This window comes from Gopherus evgoodei, chromosome 10 (assembly GCF_007399415.2).
Source record: "Gopherus evgoodei ecotype Sinaloan lineage chromosome 10, rGopEvg1_v1.p, whole genome shotgun sequence".
In the NCBI taxonomy this organism is placed as follows: Eukaryota; Metazoa; Chordata; order Testudines; family Testudinidae; genus Gopherus; species Gopherus evgoodei.
In genome coordinates, this window is record NC_044331.1 from 72,966,933 (window position 1) to 72,984,154 (window position 17,222).

The following is a 17,222-nucleotide window of genomic DNA, read 5'->3' on the forward strand; positions in this document are numbered from 1 at the left end:
AAGTTTGGGTTTAAAGTAGATGTTCACTGGGTCTTGAGAATAAATTAGAATACATGCATGTCTAACCTGTAGACAAGAATTTTGTACTCACTGAGCTAAAAGATTAATCCAAATACATTCAATCCATACTTCAGTAAATTAGCACAAACCTAAAAATATCAATAATTAGAAGCAGTACATTGATTGAGAATAGTCTGCTTATGTTGTTTGGAATAGGGTGAGGGAGTAACTGTTCCAGGGCAAACTTGTCACTATAGGTGTTTATCCGTGCTGATGCATGTCCTAACCAGAAGAAGATTAGCAGTGATATATGCTGGTATTCTACTTGCTTGGAAACTCAAAAGTATATGGTTAGTCCTTAGCTCGCTTTTATCCACTGGAGTTGTTCTCCATCTTATTAGTGGACTGGAGCTGCTTTACCTACTTTATTGCAAGTTCTATAAAATAAGAAACTATCCCAAAGGACACTTGAAAAATGGCTCACTTGCAGTGCCCTGTACGCACAGCTGAATTTATGGTAAACTCAGTAGACTGATTTCTGATTCTGCTTAAATCAGTATAACTTGGTAGTTAACTCCATTGAGACTAGTAATTTTATGCCACCACTAATAGATGAAAGCCCATGTTGTCACCGGGTGTAATTCATATTGGGGGTGGGGGAGGCTGAAAATGGCTGGGAACTTGAAAATGGAATGGTAACAGACCTCAAAACCCAGTAATGATTCAGCCTGGTGATATCCTGAACAGAAAGAGCTTTTGACCCTGCTTGCTCAAGCTGCTTCCATCTCTTCACACTGACTGTACAGACATAGTAGCCTTCAGAATGACACTGACATTCCTGGAATCTTTTAAAATAGATTAAAAACTATCATAAAGGGTGGGAGGAGTGGGAGAAGTGCAAAGGTAACAGCTAGAAGAAAAAGTAAGACTACCTATGTAATAGTGGGGAAATCTATGAGCAGCTGAGAAAGCATGTATAGGGGCAAGAGTCTGCAATGTCATCTTTGAATTCCATCACACCCAAGTAAATCTAGCATTCAGAGTTGCTTCTTGCTAGTAGATTTATTTCTTTAGGCAGTAGATACTTAGCAGATTTTTCAAGCGATGATATACATTCTGTCAAAAATAACTTGAACACATAAGTTGTTCTATCATATGTAAGGAAAGCTTTCAGTGGTCTCCCTAACAAGAAAAACAAACCCTCCTCCAAAATGTGGAAGTTGTATCTGGAGATGGGAAACTAGACTTCGAGGTATTGTCCATTTGTGTCACTGAAGTCCAAGATGACTTTGGTTTGTTTAAGAAGTGTAGTAGCACTCTTAATACTAGAGTAGAGCCAAAGTGCAAGTGTTGTTTTTTTAAATGACTTCATGAAGTTTGAGATCGTTTATGTAGTGTGATTTCAGACTTAAAATTGAATCAGTACAAAACAATCCCATGATACTAAGATCTGAAATAAGTACAAGTGTTTGCTAATGAAAACAAACTAAAGCTAGTTACAGCTGTCATTTGTTCTGTGTATTTTTGTGTTCTGCATGTGAATTAGGTATCTGTATTATCACTGGCTGAAGATGAGTAAAAACAGATGCATAGTGGCAAGTGCAAATAGCAAATTAAATCACAAGAAACATTTTGTTCAGGGGAGTCCTCAAATTAATAATAAACTATTGAGATCTTTCTAATCTTCCACAATGAAGGAATGAGTAACAGGAAACAGTTTGTTTCCTAGGTAACTTTTCTTCCCTCTTTAGATGTCTTTGTGTGGCTTATGTTCGACTAACTTTAACTACTCTTGAAAGTCCTTTTAAGTATCACAAATTTTGACAAGGAAGAATGTAAACTAAACACTGGGGCCCAAATCTTATCTTTCACATGCATCCTCTGCCCTGCTATAATGAAATTCAGAGGGGAAATTTTGATGTTAGGTGTCTGATCTAAGTATCTGGTGCAATACAAGTGTGTGCAAACAAACGGCATGATGTGTTTCCTTGAGATGAGCTCGGGCTTCTGTCTTACACCTGGATTCAGATGTCCAGAATCATTACAGATTATGCTCTTGATTTGTTTGTACAGAAAAGTGACTGCAGTAGATGAATTGTATTGTATTGTCTCTTGAAAGGCATTTGCCTGGTCAGCCATAAAAATAAGAAAAATGTATATGAAAGGGGCTACTTCTGATGTAAATGAAATGTACCCCTATTTTTCTTATTTTTGTATATTTTAGGGTGATTTTTAAAGGTATTTGCTGACATTAGGAAAGAGTTTATCTTGTAATTTGTGTTTTTAACTTTATTTTTAGTTGTCAATTTAAATTTGTATTTATTGTATTATGTGCAGTGGCATCTGGATAAGACACTTAATAAACTGAGCAAAGAATTTGGTTACAAGAGTATAGCTAGAACAATAGATGTAAGTAGCCTCATGCTTGTTGCTACCTGCAGTGTTCTGAGCAGCTGCAGAGAAACTGACCATTGAACTGCTCAGAAATAGACTATGCACTGTAGTGTAGACACAGCAACAGAAGGGGAGAGGCCATTGACATGCTGGTATCTACACCACGGCGTAGGCTGGCTTAACCACATCTCAGGGGTGTGAATTTTTCACACCCCTGACTGATGTAGCTTGGTGGACCGAAGTTTTAAGTATACACAAGGTCTGAGGTAATTTGCCACTGTTCTCTTTTTCTGGAATCAACTTTGTACCTGGCCAGTGGCCTAGTAGAGATTAGATTTCAGTGAGATGTTCCCCTGTAACAGTTTGATCTTGCAATAAAGAAATACGCAGAAAATTTTAACTGCCGGACATCTGTATTACATGCATGCAATCACAGTTTCTCCAACATCTAGTGGCATTAGAACTTGGTTTCTTACTCCAAGACATTTTATAGCTATCTATTCTGTTTAAGAGTCTGAATAACAAAAATTTCCTTCTTGTGTAAATACAAATCTTATGTGCTTTGCACCAAATCTGTCTCCTGTTTTAGACTAGAGTATACTGTTACTCACTTTTTCCCAGCTAGACTCAAGACTCAAAACTGCCTAGAGCATGCTTCTCCAGTTATAGTTATCTCGGTGTGTGTCTTAAGAGAATTGTCAAATATAGAATTCTGTTTGTGAATTATTTTAGTCTGCTTCAGTGCTAAGAGTATAGTTTTGAGGAAACAATTCAGAGCCTCTCTGCATGTAAAACTTACACCATTTGAAATAAGTCAGTTAGTTAAACAGGTGCAAAAGGACACTCTTGTTTCAGTTTAGCTTAGACGTGTTTTTAATTACTTAAACTAAACCAACGAAGAACTGTCCACAGCCTTTTACACCTGTTAACTAAATTGGTTTAAAAAACAATTTGGTGAAACTGGTGCAACTCTGGATGTATGTGTCTATACAAATGTTCAGCCTAAGTCCTCATTTCTTACGAATAGTTTGGAATTATAAATTTGCCGAGCATATGACTGTTTAGATATCAGCAATTATTTGAGCTGGGCCAAAATGTTTGCAACCTTGGCTTAGAATTGGAATGTGTAAATATTTTTCCACTGTGTCTTAACTCACATTTCATGATGAATTTTAACAGTCAGGGTAGAAAAACCACCTTTTGGGTTGAACCTAAGCATGACACAAATCAATCCACTTGGAATAGAATGCTTGTTTCAGCTTTAGTTCAGAGAATACTTCCCCAGTAACTATTTAGAAAATTCTGAACTTAATTATTCATAAGCTGTGAGTATTTTGATACCATTACAGAGGGGTTCTCTGTAAAGTGCTGTTTTTATTTGCTTGTTAACATATGTGAATCCACTTATCTCAATCGTACGTGCAGAAGTATGCAATTATTTTGCTAATAACTTTTGTTGGATGTTTAACAGTGTTTCCTGGGCCCTGATCCTGCAGTGAGAACTGCTTACATAGACCTCTACACCCACGCTGACCTTTGCTGAAGTCAGTAGGGTTCTGTGTGGATGCTGGGAACTGCTTGTGTGGTTCTCTGGGCAGAATCAGGACCATAGTGGGGATAAGTTGAATCTATAAAAAACATAGACTTTCTTTAGGGGGAGAAATTCTGATACATTGAAATATATCTTTAAAACTGTTAGTATACAGCTTTATTTTTATTTTAGTTCAAGTTATTCTTCAGCTGCTCTGGATTTTGAGACTGAACACAAATTGGATCCAGTGTTCGATTCTCCAAGAATGTCAAGACGTAGTTTACGCTTGGTCACTGCAGGATATAATGCAACAGATGATGCCCAAAATGACAACATTCATAGCAATTCCTATATTGGAAACATGTCTTTGTCAGATCAATCAGCCAGGTAAGCAGACTTTATTTTTTATATATATATTTAATGCAAGTTACCTATTGGCAGAATCTAGGTTGGCACATTTAATCATGTTTCAGACAAATAATTCGTGGCTGATCCAGAACTCAGACTTAATGTTGGAATGTGGCAATGCGAAGGAAACTCTTCGATTTCTTACTGCAGTAAAAATTGAAATAAACTATAAAGAACTTAGATTGTACAAGACTGAGAAACATGCAAAGGGAATTTTGTCTTAATCTTGGACAGAAAAAACAGCTGAAAGGAAAAAAATGGTTTCCTCTCCTTCTTAGTATTAAACATAATTTTCAACAGTAGAATGAGGACTAAATTTCAGCTTTGTTGCATTTTACTGAGATATGAACTCTGTGGCCAGCTTTGCACCAACTCAGTAGTGCCAGTGGCCTTATTTTGTTTGTTTATTTTTTTAAAATATAGTCTTCAGAATACCTGTCTTCTAACTTTTTTTTGCCAGTGAAACAAACATTTTTGTTTTGTTAAACATTTTAGGACACAATTTTGACTGTGAAATATATCTTAAATGAGAGAGAGACTGTAATAAAAGCAAATTTATGATCCTAACTCTAAAACTTTTTCACTTGTTCAGCTGTCTGCATTGCAAGTAGTCCCCTTGACGTCAATGGGACTACTCATTCACCTGTTTAAGGTTAGTCCCACTGAAGTCAATGAGACAACTTTACACACTGCAAGTAACAGGTAAATCAGTCTTTCCAGGATTGCGGCCTAAATCATGAAAATTCAGATGACAAAACATACAAAGCTGGCTGTTCTTCATAAGAACTCAGTAGAGCCCTTAAATAAAACTATACACTGTGGATGGGCCATTACACAAAGTGCTTATTTCTCCTCCCCTCCCCTCCCCCCGGTTCCTTACATCTCCTTGTCAATTGCTGGAAATGGGCTACTTTCATTAGCACTACAAACAGTTCTTTTTCTCTCCTGCTGATAATAGCTCACCTTAACTGACCACTCTCCTTATAGTGTGTATGGTAACCCTCATTGTTTCATGTTCTCTGTGTGTGTATATCTCTCTCTACTGTATTTTCCACTACATGCATCCAATGAAATGGGGCTGTAGCCCACGAAAGCAATTTGTTAGTCTCTAAGTGCCACAGGTACTCCTGTTCTTTTTGCGGATACAGAGTAACACGGCTGCTACTTTGACCACTGTTGATAGTTACTCATCTGATATTCTAACATAACATTTGGGTATATGAATCATAGGGTTGGAAGGGAGCGCAAGGGTCATGTAGTCTAACCCCCTAGACATGCCGAACTCTGCTATACAAAAATTTAAGTGTACAATTAATATTCAGTATGTAGTCTAGAGTAAAATGCCTGAAATGTTTGCAATTGCATATATGCTGAGAGCAAGGGGAGACAAACCATATGTTAATCTTGTATATAGCTTTGATTATCAGACCAATTCTCCAAGTTGTCAAGGTCATTTTGAATTCTAATTCTGTCCTTCAAAGTGCTTGCAACCCCTCCCAACTCAGTGTCATTTGAAATTTTATAAGCATACTTTCCATTCCATTATCCAAGTCATTAATGAAAATATTGAGTAGCACCAGTCCCAGGACTGACCCTTGCTGGATCCCACTGATACACCCTCCCAGTTTGACACAAACCATCGATAACTACCTTTGAATATGTTCTTTTGTGTTTAATGTTATGGCTTCTCTTCATGTTTGCCTTTTTTTCTTTAGAACAGCAAAACAGCGCAAAAATATGAGCAAGCAGTCTGTCACTGTGAAAAATACTCCAAGAAAAAATGTATCCAGCTCTTCTATTTTTAGCCAAAGTAGTTTCAATAGCCATGCCAGTGATACATCTGTAGTATCTACTGTATTGGATGAATCTTTGATTCAGGAGCAAACAGAAGTTGACCATTTTTGGGGTAAGTAATGCGGTGCTACTACACATTTTAATATTTGTACCAGCCTGTGATGTGAAAGCTGTTTTGAGCTTCTTTTTTCATAGAAGCTTCCTTGCCTAAAGAACATTGATAGCAACATACTTATTGCCATGTTTGTCTAAAGGTCACCACTTAATGTCTAAATTCTTACTACAGTTTTGGCAGAGGACACATTACCTTTGAATAAAATGTTTAACATGTTCTCAGTGGTACCTGATGACAGAACAAGGGGTAATGGGCTCAAGTTGCAGTGGGGGAGGTTTAGGTTGGATATTAAGAAAAAGTTTTGCACTCGGAGAGTGGTGAAGCACAGGAATGGATTACCTACGGAGGTGGTGGAATCTCCTTCCTTAAAGGTTTTTAAGGTCCGGCTTGACAAAGCCCTGGCTGGGATGATTTTAGTTGGGGATTGGTCCTGCTTTGAGAAGGGGTTGGACTAGATGACCTCCGGAGGTCCCTTCCAACCCTGATATTCTATGATATGATTGCTGCACAGTGAGACTGATATGCCAGCCAAAATGTACTGCCTCAACATAGCAAAGATGCTCACCAGAAAGATGCTCTGTATGGATTTAATGTTCTTCTACTATTGTCATTTCTGAAGCTCAGCTGGAGTCTCATACTGAAAGCATCATAAAGAAAAATCCTAGATACTTATCTTAACTAGTTAAGTTACAATATGTGACTTTTATCATGAACAGATAAGCATGTGTGAAATGTGTTCAATCACAACATAGAAGCAGGAAGCGATTGTATGTGTGTTCATAGGTTAGTGAAGTTGTAGATTTTTTTTAAATACAATGAAATTTCCAGTGGATGGATAGTGAATATTATGGAGACTAGGCACCTGTGTGGCTAGTCCAGTATTTGGATTATGTGTTTTCACACTACACCACCTTTCGACAGACACTTCTTTTATGTTTTTGTAATTAATAGGTTTTTGTTTCAAGCCTAGACACAGTTGCATTTGGGACACTAACATGTTTTTGTGGCAACAGTACACTAAATGCAGATTTTAAAAAGAGGTTTTATATAAATTGTGATCATACAAACTACAGAGTAGTTATGTGTGCATCATGAACCTGCAATTAATCAGTTCTTAAAAGTTATCGGCTGTATGAAAAATTGAAGGTAGCGAGAGAAGAGAAAAGGCTGGTGTAAATCAGTATACATCGAGCTGCCTAAAAAGGGAGACATGCCTTCCAGATTGCAAGAACTGTAGAATGATTTCTAATATCTAACTAAGATGCAGCTTTGTCACTTAAACATTGAGTAGATTGGAGTGATGAGTGGAAAGGTAGCAACTGGAAAGGGAGTATAGATAAAGCATTCACTCATCTTGCTTCAACCAGAAAGTTTAGACTACTTATCTGGAAAGTGCTTTTATTAGTCATGAAAGATGAGTTTGGAGCAATTTAGTGACTCTTGAACAGAGAGAGAGAAATCCATATTCCTAAACCCTTGACTGTACTAGAAAAGATTTGCTATTCCAGCAACCCTTTCTAGTGGAGATGCAGCTTATTCCAGCAAAAGAACTCTTGCCATTATACCACACTTCTGACATAGCTATGCTTGCAAAATGTGTTAAGTATAGATAAGGCTTCACTCTCTGACTGCTCAGACTACTTGGAGATGGTAATCCTTTCTGAACAAAGGTCTGATCCTCTACTCCTTGCTCATGCAAAAATCTCATTTAGTCTGGAATATGGAGTGCCAGACTGGGCAGAAAGAGCAGCATTGTTGTTGAAGGTGTTGGTCCTGCTCTGCCTGTAAGAAGGGGGCTCTATTGTAGTGGTGTAATACCTCTTTGGGTCCTTCTAGGGAAAGCTTTTTCCTCAGAATGACTTACTGTGGACAAGAACCTGGTTGATCTGGCTATTGCTATGCTGGTGTTTCAGGTGATACTTTGTGCCTCAGTAGAGATCCAGGTTAGATTACTGGGTCTGTGTGTGTTTGTTACATGGATGGGATGTACCATAGAAGCTGTATGCAGTAGCTCTGGGGAGGGATGAGAGAAGGGAGCTCCTAACTGCTGCAACGGTTCCTCTCATCTAGGAACGGCTTTGATGCTCCAAAGAAAATTCAGTCTTAGGGACTGTATACATTGTCACTTTACAGCACTGCAACTTTCTTGCTCAGGGGTGTGGAAACCTGCCACCCCCCCCCCCCCCAAAGTTCTGTAAGTTTCAGCTCTGTTAAGTGCCAGTGTAGACACTGAACCAATTTTGGTAGCCATGCTCCCAGCATTAGTAGCTATTCCCCTCGTGCAGGTGGGTGTTTTTATAGTGCTGCGAGAGCTCTCCCCCGCCCCTGGTGCCACGGCTACACCGCCACGGCAGCGCTTTCATGTTGCTAGTGAAGACATGCCCTTTACTTCCACTTTTCTTGGAGGGTGAAATGCAGATATCCTTGTGAAGACCTTTTTAAAAAAAAAAAAAAAAAAGAAAAAAGAAAAAAATTACGAATCTGCTAAATACAAGAGGATATCAGTCTATATCACAAATATACAATAATTAACGTTGTTCACCAATTTCACAACGCCAACATCTTATTTAAGTTTAAGCTGCATTTCCACAGATTACAAATTTGTGTGTAAATAAACTAGATTTCAGTTACTCTAGAGATTTCAAGTTACTGACACTTAAATTTCCCCAAAAAGGAAAAAAAAAGAGACTAGCTTTCCAGCCAAGACTATTTACCCTTCTCTCTTCGTCTTTCTGAGAAGAAACAGGGAAAACAGGGCTAGGAATAGTGGGACTTTATGATGCTGTCCAGTTACAGGCTGCTTGTTTTTGACTGAATTGGAAGAAACTGTACTTTAACTTTAGTCTAATATTATGCTAAATTTGACAATGGCTGGTTTAGCTAGGTCTTCCAGTTTATGTATTGAATTGTGCTTGTAGTAAAAAATGGTTACTAAGCAACAGAAACAGCATATGTTTCTAATTATCTAGCCTTCTCAATAATCACATGGGAGCTGAGAAATGACGTATATTGGTGCTTCAGTTTTCTTCTGGCCACAATCTTCCTTTTCATAGATAATGTGACTGTAAATTGTGACCTCAAAAATATCTATGTATCGAAGTCCCCCACAACAGTTAATGAATAAATGTAATATTCTAATCTTAAAATGCTTCTCCTTTGTGGGTTCTAGAAATAACAGAAATTTTTGTTTTGAGTACAATTTAGCTATATTAGTTTGCAATCTGGAGACTTCCATGTAATTGTACTCAGTAGGAAAATCTTCTGTTTTTTAGGGCTTGATGATGATGAATGCGATCTTAAAGGTAACTGCAGTCCTTCAACTATCTTTCCCCCACCCACTCCATTAATAGGTTGCAATGAATGGATTAATTGTTCTTTTTTGATACATCAGGTAGGGACACAACAGTGATTCAGGGAAATGGTGATATAGCAACAGCTGAAACACAGACTACCATGATCAATGGCTATACTTGCAGTGACTGCAGTATGCTTTCTGAACGGAAAGAGGTCCTCACAGCGTACTCTGCTTCTCACCTGCCATCTTCAAGAATTTACTCTAGGGATAGAAGCCAAAAATATAAGTCTAGTAAGTGATTTTCTTCCTTTTGTCTTTTGTGGTATTGTAAATGTCTTGTTTGTTGATGTATAAAGCTTCATGTATTTGGAAGGTATAAAGATTTTTTTTCCCTGCTGAATTTATCAAGACTAATTGAATTCTAAATACCAATTAGCATACCTCCTATGATGAATTTTTGTTTGCATCAAGCTACACTTTATGGAGTTGATGTCTGCTGTGCACCAAAAGCTGACAATATGAATTTTCCAGTTTCAGGAATATAAATGTGCCACATCAAAATAAAATTATACAGAATCTGTCAGAAAATAGTTCATACATTCAAATTGATTAGGCTCATAACATGATGTTGTAAACAGCATTGGTTCTTAGCAGTAGATTTTTCTTTACACTTCATTATAAGGGTAGGGTCAGGTTACCATTTTGTTACTCAAATTCTACTTTAAAACTCTTCTTTCTATTATAACTCATCAGTAATAGGAGATCAAAAGAGTTAAACAAAAACAAGCAAACATAATCAGCAAGTTGTTGTTTGTTTGTAAATATCATCTGCTCTATAGAAAGATCTACTTTAAAAAAAAATCCCTTCTATTGTTTTCTCTTTCCTTCTATGGACTCTAATTTTTATTGTGTTCTGTAAATTAGGCCTCTTCTCAGACCTGAGATCTAACAGAGCTCTAATTGGGTCCTCCCTCAGAAACAGAATGGAAAGCTGTGGCTTCAGCAGTTTTTTTTCCTCTCAGTGTACAATTTCTGGAACTTTTCCTTAAGTATGGATATTGGCTGACTATATGGAGTTCTGCTTTTCCAAGCTAATCTACTCCCTTTGGATATTGCTCTTGTTAAGTGCCTTCCTTTGGAAAGCAGAAAGTTTGACATCCTTTACCATCCCAACACCTCATCAGTATCCTTTGGTTGTTGGTAGTCTCCTCAAAGATCAGTTTAGGAAGAAGGCATGCTCTTTTGTTGCCCTCATTTTCAGAATTACGGGTTGCTATCCCTTCTGGGCCAAGGCGTGACCCTCCTTGTAGCATATCCTGAATAGTAAGAAGTCAGTTTCTTGACTCTCTCTCTTAGGGAAACTCAGGAGATTGCAAGGGAAATTATTTAGATTGTAAGCTCTGTGGGATAAGGACTGCCTCTTGTTATATGTTTTTGTACAATAGGACCCCAATCTTACATAGGTTTAATACACTTTCAGTATTTAAATGGGACATTAGAGTCTAGAAATCTTTCTTTTTTTAATAGCATCTCTCTTCTACACAAAACTCTCTCAGGAGAATCTTGAGTCCCCATTTGTGAGGATACTTCAGCAGTTGAAACAGAGATAGCCAAATGCTGATTTGCTACAAAATACCAAAGCTTTTAAGAAAGCAGGAGTACAGGGATGATTGTGCTAATTATTTTTATTTTTTGGGGTGTGTGTGTGTGTGTGTGTGTGTTCCAAAGTGGAGGAGAAGATACAGAGGAAAAAGTCTAGTAGTAACTGCCTTGAGTACTGGAAAAGCTTTGTATTTGGCTTCCTTCCACTTGAAAGTATGAAGGGGGAGGAGGAGAAAACTCTTTCTTCCTCCCTGCCCCCTCTTTCAACAAAAATTCAACTTAAGCCCCTTTTTGTTCCAGGTTGGGATTTTGAGATGCTGACTGTTGATGGGTTCAGCATGGAGAAATCCTGAGTTCTGAAGATAAGGAATTAAGTACAATTTAAATGTTGGCAAAAGTGATTAGCTGTCTTCCAACTTTTCAGTCCCGTTTAACCAGGAAAGGCTTGTAACTTGAGCTTTGCCCTCGGAAAACAGTCACTCCAGACCATGGTTTAGCATGCCAGCATTCCGGGAACTTTCACTGTATTGCTTTAGGTCAGGGGTTGGCAATGTACAGCATGCGTGCCAAAGGTGGCACGCGGGGCAGGCTGGGGTTCCCACTGCTGGCCCCTTACCAGCCGGGGCCCTGCTTTAGGTATGCTTAGCCATAGATAAATGGGGAAGTTCGGCAGTAAGGCCTGTCAAGCCAGTACCAGTCATAGTTCCTACACGTCCAGAAACTATGTATCCCTGGATAAGTAACTAAAATTTTAGCCATTTCTAGCTTGGTTTCAATAGGTGGAAATGCAAGTAGTTTTATAAATGGAGAATGAAATTGTGTAGGGAAATAATTTTGTATTCACACTTTTTTAATAGGAAACACCCCTTTCTACATGAATAAGATTCTACGACTGATCAAATATACTGCAACATCTTTTGCATCACTGTTAGTGCAACTATTTCAAATGGTTTTGCTGAACCTGGGTTGTGAATTTAAAGGTACCTTTTTAGTGGTCTTCCCTTCCTTTGTCTCCTCCAAAGCCACTACCTCAATAAAAAGCCCTGTGCTTTTTTCTTGTGTGGCTTTTCATCCATTTCACCTGCTGCACCATGGTGTCTTCCATAGTAATTTGGCTGGTTTCTCTTATGCTCACTTGCTGTCTTTGCACCTTTTTTCCTTTGGAAGTGTTCATATACAGGTATATGGTAACTGTGGTTTTTCTGTTATGGTCTTTTTTTTCTTCCCAGGAAATTGCATGGGCAGCAGGATGTGGGAGGGGGGGCAGAGGCGGAGGGATGAGGACGGGGGGGGGGGGGGGGGAGTTGACACTGCCAAACCATAAATTTTTTTTTTTAGTGTTTTCAAAATTGTAGTTTTCTTGCTTCCTCTAGACTTCAGCTTCATGTTCCTAAATCTGTTTGTTTTATTTCTGCAAGGTTAAGTCTCCTCATTAACACTTTCTCTGCAGGCTGTTCTGCTGTTCGTTTGGGATAACTTTGGTCATGTGGTGCTTATTGCCTGTCGCTCAGGGTATGTCTACTTAGCAACTAGACTCTGGTATCAGGCATGCCAGCCAACTCAAGTTCTCTATGAGGTGGGAATGTCCAGGCTCCAGGCCAAGCCCAGAAGTCTACACAGCAGTGAAATAGTCCCACAAATCCAAGTTGGCTGGCATGGGCCAGACATGGGTGTCAAGTTGCTGTGTAATTATACCTTCAGGGTAAATCTTCTAACGATTATGTTAAAGTTGACAGAAAATAATTGTACCCTTCATGCTCAGATGAAAGAGATTCCTCATCTTCGTCCCACTCGTTCAGTAATGCTTTTTCTGCCTTTCTGATATCGAGAATGTCTGGTCTCTCCTGCATCCTCCACTAAAACCAGGGAAGTGGGTAGCACTTGGTCTGCAACTCAAGGGATGGAGGTGGTCAACAGTGTTGGTTTTTTTGAGTATAGTATTTGAACTAAATAGGTGTAAAGCAGTTTTCACTGATTAAAAATAGCTGCTCCTCCTGTTGCGTCCTCACGTAATCCATGTTTCAGTGGCTATCTGGTGAGGCTTGAACTAATTCTCCATTGCCAGTAGGGTGTTCCACGAAAAATTGTAGACTACTAGATCTGAATTTGAGATTTTGCATTAGAAATTTAGATCTTATCTAATCAAGCTTTCTTGGAAGGTGCTACAGACAAACGGAGAACTGATAAGTTTGACTTCCCAGGTACCAAGCAAGTAGAATTCAAAATTAAGCATTCAGTTAAAAACTGCTTCCCCAAATAATTAATGGTGTGTGTGTGGGGGGAATGGTATGTGAGTTAAATAGGTGTTTAACAGTTGCACTGTTTTGGATGCAGCCTTCAGTTAGGGGGGAAGTACCCAATCAACTTCTAAGAAGACTGCAGCAATACCAAGAAAGAATAGACTAGACTTAGTTAATATTTGTGAGGCAAAAAACAAGAAGGAAAAAGGTTTGACCCACAAGGTAGGGAGGCCTCCTTTAGTCATCATAAAGTTGCAAAAAATGCACACATGCATGCCCTTTGCAAGTCACCTTACACATCAAATACCCCTTTAAGGTCTCCTGTAGGTGGCTTGGCTTTATAACTAAATAAATCAGGTCAGTTTGTTTGTTAATTTTGGACTCCAGAGAGTTAAATTCTATACCTTCTTTCTGCATGTATTGCAGCTCACTCGAATTACTGTGGAAGTATGAATGTAAAAGACTTTGTCAAAGAGGATGGCCATCTTGGTATAAATGGGGAATCATTGTGTAAGTATGGTTGGGGTATTTTTTTTTCTGTCATTTAGCTTTGGGTTGGAGTCCTAGATGTCACTGTGACATCCAGATTATATGAAACAACTCTATAGAAGTTGTTGTATACCTGAACAGTAGTTTTGTGTTTTTAATTTAGACACTAAATATTAAGATACAAGTATATTGCCGCAACATTTTCTATAGGAGAAAATATCTGTGGGATTTTGTCTTGTTAATCTTTCTTACCTACCCTAGTTCTTGGTTTTGGAAAATGATACTGTGACATAACTGGAACATGTCTGTCTTGTTAGTAGCTTTATTGGTTAACATTGTCACCATTAATTGATTGTTACCATAACCAACAGGTGATGACTGTAAGGGGAAGAAACATCTTGAAACATACACAACAGTCCACATGCAATCCTCAAGGTCTAAAAGGGTAGCAAGGACCATTTGGCACACCTTTTCTTACGCAGGTTGACTTGCACCTTTTTTTTTCATTTACTTTTATTTTACATCACAAGCTCACAAATGTTAATCACTCATACTGCTTTGTGTTTTTAATTTAACTGTCATTTTCAAAGTAGATTAGGCTGAATTAACTGTGAAAATGTTCTGGAAGAATAGTTACATGGCATCTCTTCTACTCCAGGTGTTACTTGCAACAATATTAGACTCTCTAGGTTAGGAAGGAGCTTGGCAAATATAATAGCAATCGTGCCATGTGTAAACAAACTATGAAAGGAAGTTATAGTAATTTATTACTATGTGATGTGTATTTTGAAGTATTAAATACAAAGCAAAAGTTTTTTGTTTTGTTTTTTAAGCTATATCTTAGGTAAATGTATACTTCTGGAAGGATGGAAAACAGGATTTAAAGAGAAAAGGGACATTAAGATACTCCTATATGGAGTATTTTTTATTTTGTACCCTGTTTTTATTTTGTGGTAGCCAGTTATTGCAGGACTCTCATGTAGTTAGTATACTATCCATGCTATGAACTGGGTCTGCCAATGCTTGAATAGGCACAGGCCTCAAGATTCTTTAGAGCTATTTGCAATCTATTTTCATGCAGCAAAGAAGAATAGTGTGAGACATTTCTTTAGTCACCTAACTGGTTTTATAAAATTCTGGGCTCTAACGTTTGATGCCTCTTGGAGACTGAGCATCACATCTCTGCTAATCTAAAGTTTTTAGAATTCCCCTAAACGTATCTATAGAAATAGAACAGCAACAACAAATCTACACTTAGTGTCGGGTGCAAAGGCCATTAATCTTTCCATTGACTTGAGTGGGCTTTGAGTCAGGCCTTTGAAAAACCAACTGACACTGTCATACCATAAAACACACAGCTGGATTTAATTATAAAAATGAAAATAATTTACCTCATTACTTGTAATTTACTTTCAATAAGGCATATCCTTTTCTTATGCTTCTCAGTATTGCCTCTTGTTAGTGAAGATATTATGGTCAATATTTTTTAAATAATAATTTTGAAGAATTGGTTCTAGAAGTTTTAAATGTTCCTTTTTCTATGCCCACATTTATCTTGCCAACCCAGATACCAGAAACTTGCAGTGCATACTTGAAGTCAAAACCAAGAAACTTTGAAAGGGTTGCCTGACTAAAGCGTGCACGTGTGTTATACTAAACAGTGGATGGTCGAAGAGTATTAATCAGGACATTTTTCTGACAGAATATTGTGCCACAAAACATAGGCTCTTTATATTCTGAAAAGATGGTATTTTAATTACCCAGATGATAAAATCTGGAAGTTGAACCATCTGTGTACTAGCATATTGTCTTTTTCCTTTTAATGGTGTTAGCATCACTTATGTCCATATTTTATCTTATTAGCAGTAATACTCATTTTGTGTATAATGGTTTTAAAAGTTTACAAACTACCAGAGGATATGCACTAAAATTACACTGTATGTAATTCTCATAACTTCAGAAGCTAAAGAGTCTCTGCTCTACTGCTTTTATTGCAAACAATGGGTCAGGGTGTCTGTATATACATTACACATATATAGTTCATTTGTTATACACCAGGTTACTTTGTGCTACAAGTGTTGCGAACAGTGGGAGCAACAGGATGGTTTATGTCTCAGAAGACGTTATCACTACTTTGGCTGGCCATTGTTTCTCCAGGTTACTATCTCGATCTCTGTTTTTGTACTTTTGCATGTTATCTGCCTCTGCTGGCAAACTAGGAGTCTACACTATGTGATTGCCTCGCTGATGCTGGCTCAACTGTGCTTTGGATGGTACTTTATTGTTTGTAAAGGCTAAACTATTTAGTGACAAGATATAATCTGTGTTCACAAATTCAGTGGGAGATTAACAAGGCTGCTTCATATGAAAGGCAACATGTCTAATGGTTAGAGCAGACAACTGGGAATGAGGAAAACTGGGCTCTGTTTGATTCTTCCATTAACTCCCCATGGCTTTAGGAAACTTGCTTAATCCTGTAGTTCCATGGTATCCCTATAATCAAAATTAATATAATGCCTTTTTGAAGCTCATAGAGGCCTTTAGTTGAAAGGGGTTATCCAAGTGCAAAACACGATTAAACATAGCTGAAGGGGTATTGTTTTAACCTCATGAAAGTTAGTTATTGCTTTCCTAAACAAATTTCACCTTCTTGCATGGCTGTTTTTTGTGCTGAGTAGTTGATGTTGCATTGCAATACATAGCTGTGATATACATTTAGATGAAAACAAGTTGCATGTGTTTCCTTTCACCTATATCTATCCACCCCAACAATCTGTTCATTGCACAAAACATTTTCTGCCATATTTGCATGTGTTTCTGCTTGGTCTCCCTTAGTATATTCTGTAACAATTACATTTTTAGTTCATCAAATACATCCTTTTTCTTATAGGGAAGGCAGCTTCTGGGATATTCTGGTGGCTTGGAACTGGATGGTATCAACTTGTTACTGTGATTTCTTTGTTCAATGTGTTTCTTCTTACAAGGTTTGTGAATTTATTTTTTAGACAGAATTTTCTTCCGTAAGTTACAGACTTGTTAGATGTGTGCTGTAACAGTTGTAATTTAAATGGGTGAAATTATCCTAGTTGAAGAATACAAGGTATAATGTCTGTGACAAAAGGAGAACGCAAACAGCCTGTGTGTGTGTGAGAACATAGGAGGGAAAGGAAAATCTTTACTATATAGAAAGAGAATTACTGAGGAAAGACTCTATTTGTAGTTTTAGAATCATACACACTTCAGCAAAAAGGTGATCTGACAATATTCATTAATATTCTAATAATGGGGGAACACAACACGTATGTCAGTATCTGTAATATGGCTTACTAAATCAAAGTTGCCACACATCCTTCT

The 17,222-nt window shown here is 37.8% G+C and overlaps 1 protein-coding gene across 12 annotated transcripts in view; it reads left to right on the top strand.

Moving 5' to 3' along the window:
- Positions 1 to 17,222, top strand: part of SUN1 (Sad1 and UNC84 domain containing 1) — a 58,578-nt gene that overhangs the window by 17,905 nt on the left and 23,451 nt on the right. For 4 of the 12 annotated variants that reach the window (XR_004002375.1, XM_030578141.1, XM_030578147.1 and 1 more), the window contains 9 exons: positions 4,118 to 4,312; positions 6,049 to 6,239; positions 9,515 to 9,544; positions 9,634 to 9,828; positions 11,997 to 12,119; positions 13,806 to 13,889; positions 14,240 to 14,350; positions 15,927 to 16,025; positions 16,759 to 16,852. Coding sequence is in view for 11 of the 12 variants with exons in the window: in XM_030578141.1 (XP_030434001.1) it covers positions 4,118 to 4,312; positions 6,049 to 6,239; positions 9,515 to 9,544; positions 9,634 to 9,828; positions 11,997 to 12,119; positions 13,806 to 13,889; positions 14,240 to 14,350; positions 15,927 to 16,025; positions 16,759 to 16,852 (1,122 nt within the window). In the remaining variant the exon portion in view is untranslated. The remainder of the gene's footprint in view (positions 1 to 4,117; positions 4,313 to 6,048; positions 6,240 to 9,514; positions 9,545 to 9,633; positions 9,829 to 11,996; positions 12,120 to 13,805; positions 13,890 to 14,239; positions 14,351 to 15,926; positions 16,026 to 16,758; positions 16,853 to 17,222) is intronic. The other 8 variants (XM_030578143.1, XM_030578144.1, XM_030578145.1 and 5 more) reach the window with 8 other exon arrangements.